The sequence below is a fragment of the Oncorhynchus mykiss genome, chromosome 28 (assembly GCF_013265735.2).
Source record: "Oncorhynchus mykiss isolate Arlee chromosome 28, USDA_OmykA_1.1, whole genome shotgun sequence".
Lineage (NCBI taxonomy): Eukaryota > Metazoa > Chordata > Actinopteri > Salmoniformes > Salmonidae > Oncorhynchus > Oncorhynchus mykiss.
In genome coordinates, this window is record NC_048592.1 from 30,273,005 (window position 1) to 30,299,670 (window position 26,666).

General features: G+C 40.9%; 1 protein-coding gene, 1 long non-coding RNA gene and 1 other non-coding gene across 4 annotated transcripts in view; 2 read left to right on the forward strand and 1 right to left on the reverse strand.

Moving 5' to 3' along the window:
• Positions 1 to 888: 888 nt before the first annotated feature.
• Positions 889 to 6,236, reverse strand: LOC110508910. Its single transcript, XR_002471372.2, has 3 exons — positions 6,143 to 6,236; positions 5,467 to 5,789; positions 889 to 5,135 (listed from the first exon to the last, which is right to left on the reverse strand). It is a non-coding gene; the product is annotated as an uncharacterized LOC110508910 (long non-coding RNA).
• A 4,679-nt stretch (positions 6,237 to 10,915) lies between these two features.
• The window catches only part of LOC110508911 (CREB-regulated transcription coactivator 1), a 53,020-nt gene continuing 37,269 nt past the window's right edge, over positions 10,916 to 26,666 (forward strand). Inside the window, exon 1 of the mRNA XM_036966686.1 lies at positions 10,916 to 11,142. Within this exon, the coding sequence (XP_036822581.1) occupies positions 10,930 to 11,142 (213 nt within the window). The 5' untranslated portion in view covers positions 10,916 to 10,929. The remainder of the gene's footprint in view (positions 11,143 to 26,666) is intronic.
• Positions 15,250 to 26,219, forward strand: LOC110508216. Of its 2 annotated transcripts, none has more exons than XR_005040238.1 (4): positions 15,250 to 17,598; positions 17,992 to 18,118; positions 25,665 to 25,739; positions 25,930 to 26,219. It is a non-coding gene; the product is annotated as an uncharacterized LOC110508216 (transcript). The 2 variants fall into 2 exon arrangements; XR_005040237.1 differs by having other exon boundaries at positions 15,253 to 17,598; positions 18,012 to 18,118.

Genomic DNA, 26,666 nt, shown 5'->3' on the forward strand with positions numbered 1-26,666 from the left:
TAATAATAATAATAATAATAATAATATTTTCAATGATGTTCTGATTTAATCTCTTCAGTTTTTGTTGGAAATGAAAGGGTTAACACTGAAGCTTCTGCTGGTCTCTGGGGAGATAAATCGAGTTAGCTAATTCAGCCATTGGCTAGGCCATCAGAAGCTAAATAAAGGCATCTGCCATTCAACTGTATAAGGGCAACATTTTGGCGTGACAGTGGAATCATCCAATCATATTTTGACTTAAATGGAAGGGACCATTTTTACAAAAACGTATGGGAACTTCTGCCTTCTTGATTTAACTAGCTGGCGGTTTGTAGGCTAGATTGCAGCGGCTGCAGCAGGTGTTATCAAAGAGGATATTGGTTCTAATTTGTTAGCTTCTCCCTTTTCAAGAATAACTTTCAACAAGAAGTTCAGTTTCAAGTTATCGTCATCTGGTGAATGGAACTGTTTTTTTTATTTCAGCACGCTAGCTGTTGTTAACCATCTCTTCGAAAATAACTTGTATGTGAAATATTGTTGCATTTAAAGTGGAACTGACAGCATTTTAGCAACATTAAATCTTATTAAAATCTGTTCATTTCCACCCCCAGGAGGAATATGGCACTTTAAAAAAAATATATTCTGACAAGCGACCACTTAGATACAGTGGTGGAAAAAATACCCAATTGTCATACTTGATTAAAAGTACAGATACCTTAATAGAAAAGGACTCAAGTAAAAGTGAAAGTCAACCAGTAGTACTTGTGTAAAAGTCTAAAAGTATTTGGTTTTAAAATATACTTACGTATGAAAATAACATTTTAATTGCTAAAATGTACTTAAGTATCAAAAGTAAAATTAAAAGTATAAATCATTTCAAATTCCTTATATTAAGCAAACCAGACGTCACAATTCTCTTGTTTTTTATTGACAGATAGCCAGGGGCACACTCCAACAGACATAATTTACAAACAAAGCATTTGTGTTTAGTGAATCCGCCAGATCAGGTAGTTGTGAAGACCAGGGATGTTCTCTTGATAAGTGCGTCAATTGGACAATTTCCCTGTCCTGCTAAGCATTCAAAATATAACAAGTACTTTTGGGTGTCAGGGAAACTGTATGGAGTAAAAAGTACAACCTTTTCTTTAGGAATGTAGTGAAGTAAAAGTTGTCAAAAATATAAATAGCAAAGTAAAGTAAAGAAACTACTTCAGTAGTACATTAAAGTATTTTTACTTTAGTACTTTACACCACTGCTTAGATATGGTCATTTCCACTTTTTACATTTTTTTTAGAACGTTTGGGAATTACGTATACTAAGCCATTTGTGAAAATTCTCTAGCAATATAGAGTGGGAAAACGTCCGTGCGAAAGTGGCCGTTACACTACAGTAAATAAAACAGAATAAAACATCTGTCTTGTCCAGGACCGGAGTCTTCACAGACCGGTGTGCTATAGCCGAACAGAGCTACAGTAGGCCTTTATACAAACAAGCCATTTGCCACATGGGCCTGCCATCATTCACTTTGAACTGGACTGTGTGTTTACAGGCAGTAGGGCCTGCCATCACTCACTTTGAACTGGACTGTGTGTTTACAGGCAGTTGCAACAGCGTGACTTTAGATCATTAGAATGCATTCCCCAAAAGCCACAAAATAGACCAGAATGGATTTCTGATAATATGTAAACACCACAGAAGTTCTCTTACAAATGGGAACTTTACAGTCTTATTGATGTAACAACCATGAAAAGGTAGACTCTCTCCCTCAGTTATGCACATCAACAAGATGGGGAATTGTAGGCTCCTCGTCCTTTCAGTTTTCCTATAGATTTTCCTATAGATTTAGATTTTCACTCTCAAAATATCACTTTTTTTTTTATAAAAAAAATACACATATTTGATGTGTCCACAACAATGCCACATCCACAAACCACATCAATCTGATTGGGTGGGCCTGTCAGGGCCCGGCTCCCCAGTGGGTGGGCCTCTGTCCACCCAGGCCCATCCATGTCTACGCCCCTGATGCAAACAGTACATGATGTTAATTGAGCATCAAAAACAGCCAACTGACCAACACTTTGGACTAAACTTTTTCAATACATGGTTTGCATATCCATTGTTGCCCTAGTTAGCATTTACTGGCTGATATCATAAGTTGAAACGTTTTTCCTACCCTACCGGCTACCGATGTCATTCTTCTGTGAGCTGCTCTATGCCAAAACCAGCTGAGAGCTGCACACTCTTGCTGCCTGCAGATGATATTCAGCTGAAACCTAGGTTGTTTGTGGCGAGCATTTTCACATGCTTTGCGATTGTGTAGCCTACTTTGTGCATGGTTTCCCTATTGTACTACATAATTGATAAGTCGTATACCTCCACTACACTACTTCGATACACATCAGTAGGGATTAAGAAGTGAGTATACTGTACGCCACTGAAAAAACACAATCAAATACCTTCATTGATACCACAAAACAAAAACAGACAAATAAAGCTTTATACTCCAATTTGGCGACCCTCATAAAATCCGACATAGCACAAGTATTCCAAAGTATTATGTGAAAACAAGCATAGAAAACAGCATTGGCATTAATTTAACAAATTTAAAAAACAAGGCTAGTATTATATTGCAATTATTTAGGTGACAACCTGGTTGATTAAAAAGATTGGGTTGTTAACACATTTGTTTTTTATATTAATAAATGTGGGACACAAAAAAAAGGCAGTGTAGAACAACACAATCATGCACCAACACCATCATGCACCAACACCATCATGCACCAACACCATCATGCACCAACACCATCATGCACCAACACCATCATGCACCAACACCATCATGCACCAACACCATCATGCATTGCTCTAATAAGTCACACAAAAATGTGTGTCTTTTCACACAAATTAAGCCACACAATAACACACAAAATCTGCTGAAATTCTATTTGTACATATTTGCATGAATTGAGTGTGAGATTGTGTTGGGTTTATACCTGCATATACCCTCCACTACACCACTGAATCACAAACCTGTCACACACTGAAGGCCTATAGGTTCACCAGTGTGCAAACATGTCTATAATAGATAAGGATGTTAAGATATTAATGTTCTGAGAAAGGAGTGTATATATTTGGCCAAGCGAAGTGGTTTTATGCCCTGACTGAATCAGGGTTGCCAGGTCTGGCTAAAATTTCTCGCCCAATGACCTCGGAAAACCTGGCCAAATAATTTTTTGCAGCAAAAGAGGACTTGCCACATTTATCCAATAAACACTTTTTCCATAATGTTATCGATTGAATTAAGAAGGAATATTGACTTTATTTTTTACGACGAAAAAGCTCAATTAGTTTTTCCATCAAAATAATAATTATTGCGAGTTTAAGAATATATCACAAGAGAAAAGATAAATCTCCCTTATTAAACTCTCCAGATAATTTTCCCTCAATAGATGTCGATTGTTTTGATTATGATTATGATTAAGCAAGAAAGCCCAAGGAGGTGTGGTACAATTTACCATGACTAATGACTGTTCTTAGGACATATCCCTTAGTCGATTGACTTGTTATTTCAATAGGCATAGGCTACTGACTAAAATCTGGGTTTATAACTGCAATTAAACTTTGCCATGGTTTACTGAGATAGATGCAGGTAGTCTATAGCCCATGATAGGCCAACATGCCAACATATCATTTCAGGGAAAAGTCCACAATGAAACTGACATTAAAGAATGCAGTTTACTTTAAACCACCTCTGAGCAAACTTATCTAAACAGCTCTAGTGCCCCTAAAGTCGTTTTCCAATGCTTTGTTGCGGTTCTAGCGTGTTAATATATGTTTTATGGAAAAGGTGTGCCTCCATAATGACCAACCTAAATAGCCTACCTACAACTGGTAAACAGTGGTCACAAAGTGCACTGGTGCTGCTCTGTCTCCGTGACTCAGCTTACTCTGCTGCAGCACTCTCTCAAAGCACACACGCACCCCTTTGGCCCTCTCCCTCTCCCCCATTCACATGCTCACTCACTGACTCACTCACTCAGTTACAGCCTGCTCACTGCCTGATAGTCAGAGGCAGCAGGTCACAGTGAAATATATGTATATATTTTTAAGAGAAATGCCATGGCGGTCGCGGTGCAATTTAGAAGTACCGCCAAAAATCTGGCACCCGCGACCAATACATTTTCACCCGCAACATCGTTTTTAAAGTTGACTAATTTTGGCAAAAAAAAAACACAATCGCAACACTGGACTGAATGGAAGCTGGTAATTAGGAGTTTTTTTTACTCCATTGGTCTAGGCAACTATTTATGAGTCCTCACTGTCCGAGACCGAGTCAAGACCGAGTCCAAATGTATTATACACCGAGACAACACCGAGACACTCAATATGTGGGCTCCAGACCGTTCTCGAGACCTGTCAACAAGACTGCTATACAGTGCCTTCAGAAAGTCTTCACACCCCTTGACTTTTCCACATTGTGTTGTGTTACAGCCTGAATTTAAAATGGAGAAGACTTTTTGTCATTGTCCTACACACAATACCCCATAATGGGCCCCATAATGGGGGGGAAGAATTCTTTGACTCGCCTCCTGAAGTGGCAGTGTACACAGCACAGCCAATCTTTTAGGCAACACGCCCCTCTGGGTAACAATTGGGTAAATTTCGACTTCTCCCTAACTACAGAGTGAAAAAGTTCACTGTAAAAATGTTTTACATTTTGGGCTAAACTGCTACTTATATTTAAATTTGCCCCAAAACGTTGTTGCACTGTGCTGAACCTAGCAGGCACTTACTAAAATATGTACAATAACATAATAACATACTTTTTAGTCTGTAAAACAAAGCAAAATATTCTAATTAAGACAACTGTTTTTGTCAATATGGCCAAGTTTCCTTCAGAGGTGGATAAAACATAAAACCACCAGAACATATTGGCTCCTTTGATTCCTCTTCCTGTCCTACAAAAATATGACTGTTTGGATTTGAATAGGGTCATCTTTATGGCTGTAACTATAGAACATCTGGCATTATATAAATATCTTCCTCCTCAGTGTCAGGAGGCAGTATGGCCAGGCTACAGGACATGTCGTTGCTGTAAATTGCATCATCGGATAAATCACACTGCAGATATACGTCCTCAGGTTGAACGGGTGACCTGGAGAGACAGGTAGACAGATGGGCCAACATCAGAACATGCTTTCCCGCACAGTTACGCCACAACAAACATGGCCTATGTGTGCTCACTGTTGTGTGGTCAACATTTGTCAACTCTGTTAAAAGTCCATTATTGAGTCATTGACACACAGTAGGATTAATACAATTCAAACGTGAAAATAAAAGAGGCATGAAATCTTGGAAATGAACAGTTTGCAAAAGGCAAAGACAAACTCTGATTTTCCTCAGTATAATGACCTAATCAACTTTCAACTTCCAGTGTACTTTGTTTGAACATTTCAACCCAAACTAATCATCATCATGTAACCTACCTGTTCATGTTGATGATTGTCTTGTTGGAGTCAGTGAAGTTCTCGTAGATAGGGCTATGATCAGCGGGTGGTGGTCTGACCATGGCCGTGTATTGGGAACCCTCAAGCTGACGTGTGTTGACCTCTGTGCTCTTGAGTTGATCTAACTGCCACATATTCCTAAATTTACTGCGCTTGGTATAGATCAGCGCAATCACTACTCCCAGAACTATGAAGAACAGAGGAAGACCCACAGCATATCTCACAGAAAAACCAAAAGAAGCTGGGTCTAGGCAGTCTGTGGTAGAGTTTGCATAGAGACAAGTTGTATTAGACATCATGACCTGTGAATGAAAAAATGCATTATTGGATGACAGCAGTTTGGGATGTTGAAATGAAGGGTAGCCTACTATGCATTAACAGTCTGGTATTTAAGGCATTCAATAAATGATGTCATTAACTAAACCTAACTAACCAAACCCAGGTCACCATTGCAAAATAATGCAATAACCTATGAGCTAAATAAACGATTCATTAAAATTGAAAATCAACAACATATTAATTCATAAGAAATATGTTAATACAATGCATATCCTAAGAACATTTTCCAGATTCCAGTATTGTTTGAATAGCCCCCAGATAGCACCCATGAAATACAGAAGATCAGTAGGTCAGAACCAATAAAAATGTGTTTTACCAGGCCTTGGTGAGACGAACAGAGTGGTCCAGTTGGTCTATGAGTGAGAGACGATGAAGTTGTTGACTGAACTTCCAAGTTCCCTTTTTTCTATGTTGAAAAAGTGGAACTAAGCAAAAATGAAAGTCACATCAAGATTTCCTGTAAAAGCCTCATTACCTCATAGAGAAAATAGAACACACTGCACGGAAGACACAAGTTTGGGACTTTCATTTCTTTACTGTACATGATTGCTGAATTGTTCACTGTTCAAACAGCAATTGTTTTATAGTATAGTTTAACTCACTCATATGAACTGATAAGCAGTGAGTCAGTGTGCAATTATGTTTTGAATCACTCCTATCCAGAACACATTTGGCATATCCTCTCTTTCCAGTTCTCTGCTGCCAATGACTGGAACGAACTACAAAAATCTCTGAAACTGGAAACACTTATCTCCCTCACTAGCTTTAAGCACCAACTGTCAGAGCAGCTCACAGATTACTGCACCTGTACATAGCCCACATATAATTTAGCCCTATCAACTACCTCTTTCCCAACTGTATTTAATTTATTTATTTATTTTGCTCCTTTGCACCCCATTATTTTTATTTCTACTTTGCACATTCTTCCATTGCAAAACTACCATTCCAGTGTTTTACTTGCTATATTGTATTTACCTTGCCACCAAGGCCTTTTTTTGCCTTTACCTCCCTTCTCACCTCATTTGCTCACATTGTATATAGACTTGTTTATACTTTATTATTGACTGTATGTTTGTTTTACTCCATGTGTAACTCTGTGTTGTTGTATCTGTCGAACTGCTTTGCTTTATCTTGGCCAGGTCGCAATTGTAAATGAGAACTTGTTCTCAACTTGCCTACCTGGTTAAATAAAGGTAAAATAAAATAAATAAATAAATATGTTTTTATGTCCATAGCCTACAAAATTTGATGTCATTTCCACCAGCAAATTATTTCTGTGAAATTATATTATAGCTGCTAGGTGTTTGTGATAAAATATTGTTTATCACGAAAACAAAGTTTTTTTTCCTGCTAAAAACCTATTTTTGCTTTGTCATTATGGGTTATTGTGTGTTGATTTATGAGTTTATCAATTTTAGAATAAGGCTGTAACATAACAAAATGTGGAAAAAGTCAAGGGGTCTGAATACTTTCCAAATGCACTGTATTTCCTGCTGACCATGACAAGGGGCATTGGAGAAGCCTTGCAAAGGAAGTATAGACCACAAACACAGCTTCATCAGTTTTCAGAACCATGTTTCCAGTAAGGCTGTGTGACATGCAAATTCAGTATCTTAGCAGGTGTCTGTCATACACAAAACAGAAATGACAGAAATATCAATCTGGAAGAACAAACTGGTCTCTCGCCAGATTCATAACAATAGAAGACACCAGGGTTTTCTACCACATGCTGTTATCTGTTCCCAATTTAACATGTTTACCACAGAAATCATTAAATAGCAACAATGTGAAATCAAATCTGGGCCCCACATTAGACGGACTGTCCATACAATTAAGACAACAGAATCAAATCAAAGTTTATTTGTCACGTGCGTCAAATACCACAGGTGTAGACCTTACAGTGAAATGCTTTACTTACAGGCTCTAACCAATGGTGCGAGAAAAAAAAGGTATGTGTGTGTGTGTGTGTGTGTGTGTGTGTGTAGGTAGGTAAGTAAAGAAATAAAACAACAGTAAAAAGAGTAGCAAGGCTATATACAGACACTGGTTAGTCAGGCTTATTGAGGTAGTATGTACATGTAGCTATATACAGACACCTGTTAGTCAGGCTTATTGAGGTAGTATGTACATGTAGCTATATACAGACACCTGTTAGTCAGGCTTATTGAGGTAGTATGTACATGTAGGTATCGTTAAAGTGACGATGCATATATATATGATGAACAGAGAGTAGCAGTAGCGTAAAAAGAGGGGTTGGCGGGTGGTGGGACACAATGCAGATAGCCCGGTTAGCCAATGTGCGGGAGCACTGGTTGGTAGGGCCAATTTAGGTAGTATGTACATTAATGTATAGTTAAAGTGACTATGCATATAAGATAAACAGAGAGTAGCAGCAGCGTAAAAGAGGGGTTGGGGAGGGGGGCACACAATGCAAATAGTCCGGATAACCATTTGGTTATCTGTTCAGGAGTCTTCTGGCTTGGGGGTAAAAACTGTTGAGAAGCCTTTTTGCACAACAGAGTAGTGAAAACAATTAGCTCTTTAGATATACCTCCCCCTGCTGTCAGTTACTGCCTTGAGCATGAGTTACCATGAATATCTCAATCCCACAAAACGTTAAATACCTTATCTATCCACCATCAATATATCCATCTACCTATCTAAAGATATTACACTTTTTATCACATATTTATACATCCATTTTACAGATGTTTCTCTTTTTTGGGGCATAGCATTGGCACAGGTTTGTGTTTTAGCTGGATATTCATTTTCACAGCAAATATTGGCTGCCATCACCAATGTTTTGGGGGAAGGGGCTGTGGATCTAAAGTGAAGTGGAGATGAAGTCGGGGTCAGGGACAAAGTTATCTCTATTTAAATCAAATTGAAAAGCTACAGAACCATTTGAGTTATTTTTGTGATTACATGTCTCTATGTACAGGGAAGCCTGTGATTACATGTCTCTATGTACAGGGAAGCCTGTGATTACATGTCTCTATGTACAGGGAAGCCTGTGATTACATGTCTCTATGTACAGGGAAGCCTGTGATTACATGTCTCTATGTACAGGGAAGCCTGTGATTACATGTCTCTATGTACAGGGAAGCCTGTGATTACATGTCTCTATGTACAGGGAAGCCTGTGATTACATGTCTCTATGTACAGGGAAGCCTGTGATTACATGTCTCTATGTACAGGGAAGCCTGTGATTACATGTCTCTATGTACAGGGAAGCCTGTGATTACATGTCTCTATGTACAGGGAAGCCTGTGATTACATGTCTCTATGTACAGGGAAGCCTGTGATTACATGTCTCTATGTACAGGGAAGCCTGTGATTACATGTCTCTATGTACAGGGAAGCCTGTGATTACATGTCTCTATGTACAGGGAAGCCTGTGATTACATGTATCTATGTACAGGGAAGCCTGTGATTACATGTCTCTATGTACAGGGAAGCCTGTGATTACATGTCTCTATGTACAGGGAAGCCTGTGATTACATGTCTCTATGTACAGGGAAGCCTGTGATTACATGTCTCTATGTACAGGGAAGCCTGTGATTACATGTCTCTATGTACAGGGAAGCCTGTGATTACATGTCTCTATGTACAGGGAAGCCTGTGATTACATGTCTCTATGTACAGGGAAGCCTGTGATTACATGTCTCTATGTACAGGGAAGCCTGTGATTACATGTCTCTATGTACAGGGAAGCCTGTGATTACATGTCTCTATGTACAGGGAAGCCTGTGATTACATGTCTCTATGTACAGGGAAGCCTGTGATTACATGTCTCTATGTACAGGGAAGCCTGTGATTACATGTCTCTATGTACAGGGAAGCCTGTGATTACATGTCTCTATGTACAGGGAAGCCTGTGATTACATGTCTCTATGTACAGGGAAGCCTGTGATTACATGTCTCTATGTACAGGGAAGCCTGTGATTACATGTCTCTATGTACAGGGAAGCCTGTGATTACATGTCTCTATGTACAGGGAAGCCTGTGATTACATGTCTCTATGTACAGGGAAGCCTGTGATTACATGTATCTATGTACAGGGAAGCCTGTGATTACATGTCTCTATGTACAGGGAAGCCTGTGATTACATGTCTCTATGTACAGGGAAGCCTGTGATTACATGTCTCTATGTACAGGGAAGCCTGTGATTACATGTCTCTATGTACAGGGAAGCCTGTGATTACATGTCTCTATGTACAGGGAAGCCTGTGATTACATGTATCTATGCACAGGGAAGCCTGTGATTACATGTCTCTATGTACAGGGAAGCCTGTTGTAGCTGATGTATTTATGTAACTCGATTAATGTAAACAATATCTGAGGAGCAGGACACAGAAATCTGCCACGATGTCATTTAATCCATGCTACCTATAGCCTTTTCACTGAGGCTCAACTTCAAGGTATTTTTTCAGGGTTTAGCTGGCAATAACAACATATTCCCACACACCCATAGCCCTGGTATACCCTCTTCAATGGTTTCCTTGGTTACTTTACAGCCAATTTATTTCCACTACTCTGAATAGTGGGTGAAACAGCATATTGTTTCATTGTGCATGGACTGCGCCTGTAGCTCTTTAGCCTTGTGTGTCTGTGGGAAAAATAAAAACCATTAGATTTTTTTTGCCAGTATTGGTACTTTTAGCATGTTAGTGACTGATGTGGTTGACAGTGGTTTATGCATTTAATTCCCAGTGAGAATTCTAAAAGCACACTCATTTGAGTAGGGACATCTGGCCAGTGGCTACTAAAGACTACAAAAACTGGAAAGTAACAGACACACAACTGCTTTTCTCTGTAGGCTATAGCTTTCATCAGAGGAAAATAATGGGAACAGGATAGAGTATTGTTATGCTATGTACAGTACAGTGGGTTTAGCGGCTAAACAAGGCATTCAAAATAAGAAGAACCGTACCAACATGTTCAATAGGGGATCATTTATTTAAAAATATATAATTGATTTTAGATTATCCGCAAGTGGACAGTGGATAAAACGTTTAAGCAACAATGAGGGGGGAAATTACATATCCCTTTTTGCATTTTACCCATCCCTGGTGAAAAATGTGGGAAACGCGGGCGTTCCAGATGTGCGCCTTAACTACGCCCACGCGCAAGGACGTGGGCACGCAACGTCTCTGGAGGGAGAGCGGAGCAGAAGAGCGAAACATGGCGACATCGAATAATCCGCGGAAATTTAGCGAGAAAATCGCTTTGCATAATCAGAAACAGGCAGAAGAGACAGCAGCATTCGAGGAAGTAATGAAAGATTTGAGTATTACTCGAGCAGCGAGGGTAAGCGTGTCTGTTTTTAGCTATTTGCTGTGAATGCTCGCGACCTGTCAAATGCAGTAATATGTGCGGCGGCACGTAGTTTGGCCAGGGAGGTAAACAATAACAAACAGCCCCATATGCCAGCAAATATGATTTGCATGAATGGAAACCAGTCTCCTTACTATCACATTCGTGTAGTTAGTTATTCTCAAATGGAGAGGAATCCCGAGGCCAATCGTCTTCAAAAGTTGCACAGTATTATAGCTGCTCCAGTGCAAATATGGGGCGTACATGCGTGTTTGACAGCGCGCATCAAAATAGAGCTTTCTTTTTTCTGCATGCACTCTAGGCTAGGAAGAAGCGTGAGATGAACAGCAATTTTTATGCATTGAAGCATTTGGGACAGCAGTATATAGATCAATCAACAAAGACATATAGCCTAATAATCAGGTGGAAAACCCAGTCGTGAGACTGAGCAGACAAGTAGAGTAAATTTGATTGACAGCGTCATATTAAAGACGAGTCAACCCCGCACAGATTATGTTGACCGTAAAGCGCATGCCGCAGCAAAATATTGGGATCTGCATCAATGTCATGTCAGTGGTCTCAACTGTAGTTAAATTTCCCGAAAAAATAGCATGGGTGTATTTTAAATAGTTTTAAATGGACTGGTATGGGAAAATAATGACAGAAGTTAGTATTTTGAATTTCGTGGTTGCACATTGAGATTCGTGGTTGCAAGTACGATTTTAAAATGTGTAATTTAATTAGGCAAGCTTGTATCATCATGATGTGTGATTTATTTATTTTTTAACAAATGGTTGCAAATTTGTAATTTGAATACATTCAATAAGATTTGCAAGAAATATTTATTTTCTGGGACAAGTATGAAGAATGATGATGCCAGTGATCTTCAGGTCATAGCTCTAGAAAGAGGCCAGAGTTCCCCACTTACAATTCTAAGTTGGATGACCGTTCAAAACGTATTTTACCAGTCTGAGCTCGTGTTTTCCCAAGTTCCCAATTGTCTTGAACTCACTGAAGTCAGATTTCTCAGTTCCGAGTTAATTTCTGGCACGCTCAAAACAATTTATGCTGGATTGACAGCATGGCCAATGTTGAATGTTTATCATTTGAAGCTTGGAAAAGAAATTAGCGATTTCCAACTTGTGTAATGTTTATGGCCGATGAGCACCGATACGTTTTATCTGTCATTTCTCTTCAATGAAATGCTGCTACAAAGAGTAGCAGCAGCTCTACCCTTAGATTTGGCTCTTCCGTTGCGACGTTCCCCTGAGGCCCATCTGCCAGCCTGCTGCTAGCCCCGGCCTGCTAGCTGTCTGAATTGCCGTGCCTCCAGCTCGCCTAGCTACTCACTGGACCCTATGATCACTCAGCTACACATGCCTCTCTCTAATTTCAATATGCCTTGTCTATTGCAGTTTTGGTTAGTAGTTTTTGTCTTAATTCACTGTAGAGCCTCCAGCCCTGCTCAATATTCCTTAGCTAGCCCTTATGTTCCACCCCCCACACATGCAGTGACCGCACCTGGCTTAAATGGTGCCTCTAGAGACAAAACCTCTCTCTTCGTCACTCAATGCCTAGGCTTACCTCCACTGTACTCACATCCAACCATACCCTTGTCTGTACATTGCCTTGAATCTATTATTCAGTCCAGAAACCTGCTCCTTTTACTCTCTGTTCCAAACGCATTAGACAACCAGTTCTTATAGCCTTTAGCTGTACCCTTATCCTACTCCTCCTCTGTTCCTCTGGTGATGTAGAGGTTAACCCAGGCCCTGCAGCCCCCAGCATCATTCCCATTCCCCAGGCGCTCTTATTTGTTGACTTCTGTAACTGTAAAAGCATTGGTTTCATGCATGTTAACATTAGAAGCCTCCTCCCTAAGTTTGTTTTATTCACTGCTTTAGCACACTCCGCCAACCCGGATGTCCTAGCCGTGTCTGAATCCTGGCTTAGGAAGGCCACCAAAAATCCAGAAATTTCCATCCCTAACTATAACATTTTCCGCCAGATAGAACTGCCAAAAGGAGCGGAGTTGCAAGCTACTGAAGAGAGGGCCTGCAGACTTCTGTCTTACTATCCAGGTCTGTGCCCAAACAATTCAAGCTTCTACTTTTAAAAATCCATCTTACCAGAAACAAGTCTCTCACCATTGCCGCTTGATATAGACCCCCCTCAGCCCCCAGTTATGCCCTGGACGCCATATGTTAATTGATCGCCCCCCATCTATCTTCATGCTTAACATCCCGGCCGTCCTACAATCTAAGCTTAATGCCCTCAATCTCACACAAATCATCAAGGAACCTACCAGATATAACCCTAAATCTGTAACCATGGTCACCCTCTTAGATATCCTGACCAACCTGCCCTCTAAATACACCTCTGCTGTCTTCAACCAGGATCTCAGTGTTCACTGCCTCATTGTCTGCGTGCATACTGGGTCCTCTGTCAAACGACTACCCCTCATCACTGTCAAACGCTCCCTAAAACGCTTCAGCGAGCAGGCCTTTCTTACCGACCTGGCCCGGGTATCTTGGAAGGATATTGACCTCATCTCGTCAGTAGAGGATGCCTGGTTGCTCTTCAAAAGTGCTTTCCTCTCCATCTTAAATAAGCATGCCCCATTCAAAAAATGTAGAACTAAGATCACCCCAGACTTGACTGCCCTTGACCAGCACAAAAACATCCTGTGGCGTTCTGCATTAGCATCGAATAGCCCCCACGATATGCAACTTTTCAGGGAAGTCAGGATGTTTACACAGGCAGTTAGAAAAGCTAAGGCTAGCTTTTTCAAACAGATATTTGCATCCTGTAGCATTAATTCCAAAAGGTTTTGGGACACTGTAAAGTCCATGTAGAATAAGAGCACCTCCTCCCAGCTGCCCAGTGCACTGAGGATAGGAAACACTGTCACCACCGATAAATCTACAATAATCGATCATTTCAATAAGCATTTTTCCATGGCTGGCCAAGCTTTCCACCTGGCTACCCCTACCCTGGCCAACATCTCAGCACCCCCTGCAGTAACTTGCCCAAACCCCTCCCCCCACTTCTCCTTCACCCAAATACAGACAGCTGATGTTCTGAAAGAGCTGCAAAATCTGGACCCCTACAAATCAGCTGGGCTAGACAATCTGGACCCTCCCTTTCTAAAATTATCCGCCGAAATTGTTGCAACCCCTATTGCTAGCCAATTCAACCTCTTTCGTATCGTCTGAGATCCTCAAAGATTGGAAGGCTGCTGTGGTCATCCCCCTCTTCAAAGGGGGAGACACTCTAGACCCAAACTGTTATAGACCTATATCCATTCTGCCCTGCCTTGTGGCAAGAAGAAAGCCATTTCTTAAAGATATCCATAAAAAGTGTCGTTTAAAGTTTGCCACAAGCCACCTGGAAAACACACCAAACATGTGGAAGAAGGTGCTCTGGTCAGATGAAACCAAAATTGAACTTTTTGGCAACAATGCAAAACGTTATGTTTGGCGTAAAAGCAACACAGCTGAACACACCATCCCCACTGTCAAACATGGTGGTGGCAGCATCATGGTTTGGGCCTGCTTTTCCAAATACAGGACCATTCTGGAAGAAAACCTGATGGAGTCTGCAAAAGACCTGAGACTGGGACGGAGATTTGTCTTCCAACAAGACAATGATCCAAAACATAAAGCAAAATCTACAATGGAATGGTTCAAAAATAAACATATCCAGGTGTTAGAATGGCCAAGTCAAAGTCCAGACCTGAATCCAATCGAGAATCTGTGGAAAGAACTGAAAACTGCTGTTCACAAATGCTCTCCATCCAACCTCACTGAGCTCGAGCTGTTTTGCAAGAAGAAATGGGAAAAAATGTCAGTCTCTTGATGTGCAAAACTGATAGAGACATACCCCAAGCGACTTACAGCTGTAATCGCAGCAAAAGGTGGCGCTACAAAGTATTAACTTAAGGGGGCTGAACAGGCCAACATACGCCCAATTTTTCAGTTTTTGATTTGTTAAAAAAGTTTGAAATATCCAATAAATGTCGTTCCACTTCATGATTGTGTCCCACTTGTTGTTGATTCTTCACAAAAAAATAGTTTTATATCTTTATGTTTGAAGCCTGAAATGTGGCAAAAGGTCGCAGAGTTCAAGGGGGCCGAATACTTTCGCAAGGCACTGTATATATTTGTATTTTTGGACCCCATTTTCTCTCCAATTTCGTCCTATTGTTAGTTACAGTCTTGTTCCATCGCTGCAACTCCCATACAGACTCGGGAGAGGCGAAGTTTGAGAGCCATGCGTCCTCCGAAACATGACCCCGCCAAGCCGCGCTGTTTCTTGACTCACTGCTCGCTTAACCCGGAAGCTAGACGCACCAACGTGTCAGAGGAAAAACTGTACCGCATGTCGACATGAGTCAGCGTGCATGTGCCCTGCCCACCACAAGGAGTTGCTAGAGCGCGATGGGAGAAGGATATCCCGGACGGCCAAACCCTCCCCTAACCTGGACGACGCTGGGCCAATTGTACGCTGCCTTATGGGTCTCCCAATCGCGGCCGGCTGCGACACATCCTGGGATCGAACCCGTGTCTGTAGTGGCGCCTTAGAGCGCTATACCACTAGGGAGGCCGGTCATAGCTGCTATTTGAAAAAAGAAATAGGAATCCTATATCCCACCTCTTGCAGAAACACTGCCTGGCATGGGAGCTGTGCGCAATGAGTGAAGTGCTGATCGATTCATTTTTGGAGGCACTGTACACAGGCATAAAAGCTGGTCTAATTTACTCGATGGTCAACAAAGTGAGACATTGTCCTGTGTTTTTTGGCTGTTTACATTGTTTTGTTCACAAGTTTGGTTGTTTTTCAACTTGAGTCTGCTGCTTCAACTAATAGCAAAGAGATGTCCTTGTCGTATCCCAAATATGACACGTGAAAGGACTCAAGTGGCCCAAATACTATGTTAACCTCCCACCCTTAAAGGGGCAGCTGAACATTTTCTCTGATATTTTGATTATTACAAAAAATGAAAAGAAATTTAGCGTTATACCACATTACTTCTTACTAATACATTTATTTTTTTAGAAACAGTACAAAGCATGTAATCCGTTTGTTTTTTGACTTAATTATGCAAAAATATTTTGTCTAGTACAAAATCTGAGTGGCGGGGCCTCCCGAGTGGCGCAGCGGTCTAAGGCGTTACTACAACAATCCCATAAGTATAGAAGGTAGTGTGATGTTACAGCTATCTTTAGACATACAGTGTCAGGATGGATGGGCAGGAGATCACCGGAGCTGAGTACCGGCACCTAACATGTTCTACTGCTTGAGCTCCTGTTCCTTTTTTTTTTTATAGAATATTAGCTCAAAAGTATAGTGGAGCTCCTGTACCTAAATATAAACAGTACCGGCACCTATTTCAGCTCAAGTCAAGCACTGCAGGTATTGTGGCAAAGATGTGTCCGTAGCAGATTGCTAAAACGTTAGCCAGCTTAATATTAATGCAGGTAGGCTACTCTGTTTTTGTCAGGCAAAACCAGAGAAAATTAAACAAGCGCTTTCTGGTCACTGATGTGGATATGTGCACCCGCCTTTGCGTGCTAATGCTGATGATTGGTCAACAGTCAAGACGGGAAACGTTCTGTTTCTGAAGCACCGATTAGATGTTTTTAAAATAAGAATTTTGTGCAATGCCCTAGACCTACGTTAGTATCCACATTTTATAACCAAATCTACAAATCTAAAATACAAATGGTAGCCTAGTGTATACTGTATGTAGCCTATTCAAATATGTATCAAAATAATTATAGGCCAACTCGCAACCACCCCAAAACCTTCACTGCTCTAGTTCTCAACCTGTGTTGATTGACAGTTTGCTGGTCCAATCAGAGGGTTGAGTGTGTGTTTCACTAGCCAGTCTGTTTTGTTTGCAAGTGCGATACTGTCTCTGGGTGCCAGTAGAGTAATCCACAGAGACTCCGTGCCACAAAATGATTGACAAAACGTTACAAAATCTGGCCAGATAATTTCAAGTCAGTGGAGTCTTGAGGCGTCAAGTCTCAAGTTATTTTATTTTCTATCAAGTCGAGTCTCAAATCATCAGATTTGTGACTTCAGTCAGACTCCAGTCCATGTCATGTGACTAGAGTCCACATCTGATTATTACAAGTCCATTTACCACTATGAATATTCTGATGTGAATCAAAAATATGCATTCTCAGAGTTCTGTCACATTACCAAGTGATTCGTACATTTGTAGATAGACATTCACAAGTCAAATGGTTTGAGCAGACCTGGAGGACCTTTTTTACTCCTGGCCAATCAGCTAAAACCACAGCCGCCTATTGCTCCAACCATTGGCTGGATTGTTCCATCAGTCAAATCTCAGGAATTAGCTTGAAGAGGAAAAGAGAAGTCATTTCTACAAAGTAACAACGTTACTTAATCCTCGGCCTGAAGTACTAGAATAAAATCTACTTGAAGGTAATAATCTATTTCATATGTGTACATCGATTGATTTTTTTTTTGTGAAAAGGTGTGTTTAACGTGAAATATAATGGTACATGTCAGACAATTGACAGCAGCTAACGTTAGCTAGCTAGCTAAATTTAAACTTGTTCTTGGAGGTTATTCACAAGGTTAGACAGAGAATAACATTTGTGGATATATTTATATCATGCAGAATTGTAAGCTTGTAACTTGAAGTTCATTCAATAATACAGACGTGGGTGATTTCTGTCCCAGCGGACTGAACTGCTTGCAAGTTTTTGTAAAATTTTGATCAGTTAGTTGAATGAGGTGTTGGTGAAGTGCTGGAACAAAAACCTATACACTCCAATGTAAATTTTTTAAATTTTATTTGGTTAATCTATGCAGGTTTCTCGTCTGATTTCCAGGAGCCTGGTGGAGATACAGTAGATACAACCATACTCCGAGTCCTGCAGGCCATTTCCCTGCATCCAGGTTGAGACCTACCAGCAGGAACATGGAGCACTCCATGTCAGTAAGTAATACATTTTTTTGAAAATATACAGTTCCTATGGAAAGTATTCAGACCTTGACTTTCCACATTTTGTTACATTACAGCCTCAGTAATACACACACACAGTACCCCATAATCACAAAGCGAAAACAGGTTTAGACATTTTAGCAAGCGCATTAATAAAAAAGATACCTTATTTCTCAATTCTGTATACTTCTGGCCCTTCTTTGGACACTGTGTTAACTAACCTCCAGGTGAGCTTCAATGCCATTACAACTCTCCTTCTGTGGCCTCCAACTGCTCTTAAATGCAAGTAAAACTAAACACATGCTCTTCAACCGATCACTACCAGCACCTATATTTCACTGGTCACCCCCAAAGCCAATTCCTCCTTTGGCCGCCTTTCCTTACAGTTCTCTGCTGCCAATGACTGGAACGAATTGCAAAAATCACTGAAGCTGGAGACTCATATCTCCCTCACAAACTTTAAGCACCAGCTGTCAGAGCAGCTCACAGATCAATGCACCTGTACATAGCCCATCTGTAAATAGCCCATCCAACTACCTCATCCCCATACTGTTTTTCTTTTGCTCCTTTGCATCCCAGTATCTCTACTTGCACATTCATCTTCTGCACATCCATCACTCCAGTGTTTTAATTGCTAAATTGTAATTATTTCGCCACTATGGCCTATTTATTGCCTTACCTCCCTTGTCCTACCTCATTTGCACACATTGTATATAGACTTTTTTCTATTGTGTTATTGACTGTGTTTTGTTTATTCCATGTGTAACTCCGTGTTGTGGTTTGTGTCGCACTGCTTTGCTTTATCTTGGCCAGGTCGCAGTTAAATAAAGGTGAAATGAAAAAATGTACATTAGTATTCAGACCCTTTGCTATGAGACATAAAATCGAGGTCAGGTGCATCCTGTTTCCATCTACAACTTGATTGCAGTCCACCTGTGGTAAATTCAATTCATTGGACATGATTTAGAAAGGCACACGCCTGTCTATATAAGGTCCCACTGTTGACATTGCATGTCAGAGCAAAAACAAGGCCATGAGGTTGAAATAATTTTCCGTAGAGCTCCGAGACAGAATTGTGTCGAGGCACAGATCTTGGGAAGGGTACCAAATAAATGTATGCTGGATTGAAGGTCCCCAAGAACACAGTGGCCTCCATCATTCTTAAATGGAAGAAGTTTGGAACCACCAAGACTCTTCCTAGAGTTGGCCTCCCGGCCAAACTGAGCGATCGGGGGAGAATGGCCTTGGTCAGGGAGGTGACCAAGAACCCGATGGTCACTTTGACAGAGCTCTAGAGATCCTCTGTGGAGATGGGAGAACCTTCCAGAAGGACAACCATCTCTGCAGCACTCCACCAATCAGGCCTTTATGGTGGAGTGGCTATACAGAAGCCACTCCTGAGTTTGCCAAAAGGCAAAATACTCTCAGACCATGAGAAACAAGATTCTCTGGTCTGATGAAACCAAGATTGAATCTTTGGCCTGAATGCAAAGTGTCACGTCTGGAAGAAACCTGGCACCATCCCTATGGTGAAGCATGGTGGTGGCAGCATCCATGCTGTGGGGATATTTTTCAGCGGCAGGGACTGGGAGAGTCAGACTAGTCAGGATAGAGGGAAAGATGAACGGAGCAAAGTACAGCGATATCCTTGATGAAAACCTGCTTCAGACTGATCAGGACCTCCGACTGGGGTGAAGGTTCACCTTCCAACAGGACAACGACCCTAAGCACACTGCCAAGACAACGCAGGAGTGGCTTCGGGACAAATCTCTGAATGTTCGAGTGTCCCAGCCAAAGCCCAGACTTGGACCCGATCTAACATCTCTGGAGAGACCTGAAAATAGCTGTACAGCAACGCTCCCCATCCATCCTGACAGAGCTTGAGAGGATGTGCAGAGAAGAAAGGGAGAAACTCCACAAATACAGGTGTGCCAGGCTTGTAGCGTCATATCCAAGAAACTCAAGTCTATAATTGCTGCCAAAGGTGCTTCAACAAACTACTGAGTAAAGGGTCTGAATACTTTGGTAAGTGTTACTTCAGTTTTTGTGTGTAAATAGCAAAAATGGGGTATTGTGTGTGTATATTGATGGTTTAAAAAAATAATAATTTAGAATAAGGTTGTAACCTAACAATGTGGAAAAAACTCAAAGGGTCTGAATATTTTCAGAAGGCATTGTATATAATACTCTACTCATGAGGAGTCTAGAAGCCCTATGCACCATAAACCTGTCTACTTCTGGAGTAACTCCATGTCAAAGAGACTCCGAGGGTTTGGCAGGAGGCCTTGGACTAATGGGGGAGTCAAGGGTGAGGGCTTAGGGGCAGGATTCGTACGGTCATGAAAATGCTGGAAAAGTTATGGAATTTTGAAATTGTGTTTTCCAGGCCTAGAAAAGCAATGGAAATTACCATAATAATATGTTAATATAATTTATTTAGAGGCGAAAGAAACGCACACCTATTTAGGCGAGGTGCTGGCTAGCGCAGTGGAACACTTAAAAAAATAATAAAGAGTGCCACACACTCGGAGCTCAGATGCAAAAATATTTGTCCCAAAAGTTTGAAAGACAAGCTTGTCTTCTTCACCCTGATGAAGACCGCTTGTCTGTCGAAACGTTGGACATAAATATTTTTTGCATCTGAGCTCCTAGTGTGTGGCACTCCTTTAATTTTTTTAAATATAATTTATTTAGGCACATTCTTTAAATATTTTATCAGTCCAATAAAAATAAACTTATCAGTATCACCTGCATTTGTGCGAGATGAGTGGGTTGTTGCTCAAGGAGAGAGAGACTGTCAGACACTGCAGCAGCAGGTAGGCCTAGCCCAGGCCTGGGCAATTATTTTCCATGGAGGGACACATTAGAATATATTTTTTCCATCGTGGGCCAGAATCATATTACAGGATTATACATTGTGTATGACTGTGTTGACATCTACTGTAACTCACATCCAGATATGCTACTTATTTAACTTTTTTTAACATGCACAGAAATAAACCACATCCATTTTCTCCTTTTGGTAGGTATTTTCATTATTAAACATGCAATGAACTACATGGAGGGAAAAGTACATTCAGCACCACGAACAGAACTCTTTTTAACGGGTATGCACAAAAACACAAGAGAGCTCAACATTACATTTAAACTACTCAATCAGTGTGAGGAGTTAAGTCTCTGATGAGTGTTGACTAGAGCAGTGAAGTCGATTTATAGTTTCTGATGTCGCTATGCACAGGATTGCTTACGAGGTGAGAGTCGGTAAGAGATGATCTGACTTGTTATATTTCATCACTGAAAATATCTGTTCACATACATAGGTTGACCCAAACAGTATAAACATCTTCTGAGCATGCATGCATCTTTGGAAAGTTTTGTTCAAGAGATGCATAGAACCTCATCAGTGACATTGTTTTGAATAGTTTTCCAATCACTGCACCAGACTGAAGATCGATAAGCTCAAGTTGCAGGTCAGTGGGAGCGTTATCCACATTGAAGGTGAAAGGAGAGGAAACCAACAGAATGTCATTTTCCAACACTTTGAAATCCTCAAAACGACGAGAGAACTCACTGTTCAAAGCACGCAGCAATCGATTGTATACTTATCCCGCTGGTCATCTAATAGGGAACATACTAGTAGTGTCAGAAGGTGGGTGAGATTGTTGGCTTCTAGCTGGCGGGTCAGGAGGAGTAATTTTCCCTGTATATCTGATGTGCAAAAAAGGCCCTTCCCTTCTAGTTTGGAATTCAGTTCATTCATGAGGGCCATGATGTCCACTGTGAAGGCAAAAACAGCCAACCACTATCTTGCAGTTGAGGGAAATACACATTTTCCTTTCATTTGCAAAAACTCTGCAATCTCCAACTTCAGGTCCCACACCCTTTTTAAGCACATTCCCCAATCTCAGCCATCTCACCTTTGTGTGGTAGGGGAGATCTGCATGACAAGACTCTCTTCCAACAGTTAGACAAACTGCCTGTGGTTTAAAGATTTTGCTCTTATGAAGTTTACCACTATCCACAACATGGCTAAGTGACTATCCACAACATGGCTAATTTTCAGAACACATTTACAGAGCACCTCCTGATGAATAATGCAATGCAGGAAAATACTTTTCTGATCTGGGTTCTCAGCTCAGCTACTTGATCTTGTATCCTTTACAAAAGGCCAATGTTTTTTCCTGTCAAGTTTGGGCACACATCAGTGGTCACACTGGATAACTTTTCAAAACTCAGTCCCAGCTTTGCCACACACTTATTAACAGACTCCAACACATCTTTCCCTGTGGTTGTGCTCTTCATTGAAGCAAACTCCTCTGTAATTTCAAAGTATGGGGTTATGCCTCGTAAGAATATCAACAACACGCCGTGTCACTGTTCGTTTTGACAGGTAAACATTTTTAAACAGCTCTTTCTTGTCGGGGAAAAGTTGCTGCAGAGTCAATATTTTTTTTTTAATGAATTCGCCCTCAGCGAATGACTTACTATGTTTAGCAATTTCGTGGGACAGTACATAGCTAGCTCTCGCAATTTCGTTGTTTGCTGAATGCAATTTTGTGAAAAGTCCTTGCTGCTTTTGTAACTGAGAAAGCAACTCTTTCGATGCAGTTCTGCTAAGAAAATATATTCCTATATTTCTCTGCATGCTTTGTCTGGAAGTGTCGGGACAAGTTGTAGTCTTTAAGACAGCGATGCTCTCTTTGCACACTAAGCACACAGCTTTCCCTGATTCTTCAATAAAGAAATATTTCGATGTCCTCTCTTGCTTTAACACCCCACATAGGTCTACTTTCCTTTTCTTTGAAAAACTCATTTTTGCGCAATTTCTAGCGAGTGACTCGAATCTTGTGAATTACATTTTATTTTTAAAAAATTTGATGTATCTGATTGTGGCTTCAACTTGTTTTGTAGATCCTTCCAGTTGATTTGGGCATCCAATGTATGGGACATTGCAACTCGCTAGTCAGCCTGCAAAGTAACCACTACATTAATAAACGCTAATAGCTAAACTAGAAAAGGTACATTTCCTGAATAAAACGTGTAGGCTTGTTCAGCTGAATAAAAATATTTGTATCCTACCAAAGCTATTTGATCTGATTATATTTACTGAGTGAATTATTTCAAAAGGCATAAAACATACTTGGTTAAATGTTGCAATGTTATACAGGACCAGTCAAAAGTTTGGACACCTACTCATTCCCAGGTTTTTCTTTATTTTGACAATTTTCTACATTGTAGAATAATAGTGAAGACAAACTATGAAATAATACATATGGAATCATGTAGTAACCAAAAGTGTTAAACAAATCAAAATATATTTGAGATTCTTTAAATTATCCACCCTTTGCCTTGGTGACAGCTTTGCACACTCTAGGCATGCTCTCAACCAGCTTCATGAGGTAGTGAGTGACCTGTAATGCATTTCAATTAACAGGTGTGCCTTGATAAAGTTAATTTGTGGAATTTCTTTCCTTAATGTGTTTGAGCCAGTCAGTTGTGTTGTGACAAGGTAGGGTTGGTATACAGAAGATAGCCCTATTTGGTAAAAAACAAGTCCATTCAAAGGCAAGAACAGCTCAAATAATCAAACAGAAATGACAGTCCATCATTACTTTAAGACATGACATTGTCAATGCTGAAATGTAAGAACTTTGACAATTTTTTGAAGTGCAGTCACAAAAACCATCAAGCGCTATGATGAAACTGGCTCTCATGAGGACCGCCACAGGAAAGGAAGACCCAGAGTTACCTCTGCTGGAGAGGATAAGTTCATTAGATTTACCAGCCTCAGAAATTGAAGCATAAATAAATGCTTCAGAGTTCAAGTCACAGACACATCTCAACATCAACTGTTCAGAGGAGACTGCGTGAATCAGGCCTTCATGGTCAAATTGTTGCAAAGAAACCACTACTAAAGGACACCAATAAAGACCTACTTCCAAGAAACCGGAGAAATGGACATTAGACCGGTGGAAATCTGTCCTTTTGTCTGATGAGTACGAATTAGATTTTTGGTTTCAACCGCCATGTCTTTGTGAGACAGAGTAGGTGAACTTCGTGAGCTCTGCATGTGTGGTTCCCAATGTGAAGCATGGAAGAAGTGTGATGGTGCTTTGCTGGTGAGACTGATTTATTTAGAATTCAAGGCACACTTAACCAGCATGGCTACCACAGCCTTCTGCAGCAATACGCCATCACGTCTGGTTTTCACTTAGGGAGACTATCATTTGTTTCTCAACAGGACAATGACTCAACACACCTCCAGGCTGTGTAAGGGCTAATTGACCAGGACGGAGAGTGATGGAGTGCTGCATCAGAGGACCTGGCCTCCACAATCACCTGACCTCAACCCAATTGAGATGATTTGGGATGAGTTGGACTGCAGAGTGAAGGAAAAGCAGACAAGTGCTCAGCATATGTGGGAACTCCTTCAAGACTGCTGGAAAAACATTCCAGGTGAAGCTGGTTGAGAGAACGCCAAGAGTGTGCAAAGCTGTCAAAGGCAGCTTCATTAAATAGTACCCACAAAACACCAATCTCAAAGTCAACAGTGAAGAGGCAACTCTGGGATGCTGGCCTTCTAAGCAGATTTGCAAAGAAAAAGCCATATCTCAGACTGGCCAATAAAAATAAAATATTAAGATGGGCAAAAGAACAGACACTGGACAGAGATGACCAGCATCCCGGAGTCACGTCTTCACTGTTGACGTTGAGACTGGTGGGTACTATTTAATGAAGCTGCCAGTTGAGAACTTGTGAGGCGTCTGTTTCTCAAACTAGACACTAATGTACTTGTCTTCTTGCTCAGTTGTGCACCGGGGCCTCCCACTCTTTCTATTCTGGTTAGAGACAGTTTGCACTGTTCTGTGAAGGGAGTAGTACACAGTGTTGTATGAGATCTTCAGTTTCTTGGCAATTTCTCACATGGTTTAGCCTTCATTTCTCAGATCAAGAATAGACTGACGAGTTTCAGAAGAAAGGTCTTTGTTCCTGGCCATTTTGAGCCTGTAATCGAACCCACAAATGCTGATGCTCCAGATACTCAACTAGTCTAAAGAAGGCTAGTTTTATTGCTTCTTCAATCAGGACAACAGTTTTCAGCTGTGCTAACATAATTGCAAAAGTGTTTTCTAATGATCAATTAGCCTGAAATTCATGAAATTCTACCTAAAATGTGTATTAACCCTGTAGGGGGAGTGAGAGTGGAGTTATAGACATGATACCACTTCAACCACAGAGTAAGGCTGCCTTCAAAACAAAATGCATTAAACGCATGTCCAACACAGCTGTTTGGTCAGGAAAAATGCTGTTATGTTTTTAATTAGTTGAAGGATAGTCTTTGCTACTTTTCTGACGGACAACACAAGCCTCTCCCCGAACACACTCCTTCATTGGAAAACCATTGAGTTGCTGTGTTTCATGCATCCATTTGTCTGATTGGAAGGCACCCTTTATATTCCTCAATATTTAACAATGTAAATGTTAACGCTCTTGCTCTCTCATTCAATTGCATTCTGTTCCTCTATCCATTTCTCTACAGGTGCTACAGAGAGAATATTCCAAGGACCACCAAAGCCTTCTGGCCAACAACCTGCAATCTCTCCAGAGTAGAGAAGTAAGCTCTGCTGGTGGTAATATACTATACGCACTATGTAAACCTCCTTCACTATGGCTGTCTGTGTGATGACATATAGCATATTATCCATGGTCACTGGTTGGAATGACTGTACTCACTCCAATTCATGCTCTCTCCTCCCTCTAAAAGTATCCCAGACAAACTAACGTGTCCTTCCCCCTATCCCTAGGTGAGTCTGCTGGGCCTTGGAACTCTAGAGCAGCACGTGTAAAAACCTGCCACCCTGTTGTCAGCCATCAGCAGACAGTTAGTTCCCTGAGGAAGGATGCAACTGTGAAGGCTTTTCAATTGCCAAATGTAGGGGGGAGGGGGTTGATCCCCAAACGCAATAAAGTTTTGTAGTTTTGTCTACTCATGTTCTTTAAAAAAACAAAAACTGTTTAATCCATATAATTGTATTTGTAAAATGTTGCGATATGCCTGGCTGGGCCTCTCTTGCTTGCAGCGCACGCTGCCCAAATTGCAGGCCCTTCCGACTGTAGGCTATTTTTAAAAAAATTTTTTTTTTTTTAAAGAAGCAATTGATCCTCTGTGGTTAAATCATCCTTTCTTGTGTAGAAGCCTATTTTTAATGATTATGTATTTCTGTATAGACAGGAGTAAACTAATTAGGCTATATAATTCAATTTACTTCAGGGAAAGCTTAGCTTCCCCTAGCAATATGGACATGCACCCTGTTCCTTTTTAATGTGGCATGAACACAACCAGTCATGATGTTTTCATCTGATTGTCAAACAAAGGTGCTCCTGTAGGCTATCCGTACACATTTGTCCACTCACAAAATCATTTCAGCATCCAAACCCCAACGGTGCACTATGCATCTGAAATCATTCTGCGATTGTCATTAGGCTTACACTTGTAACCTGAATTGATGCATCCACTGTTGTCCACACGTGCCTCTGTCTC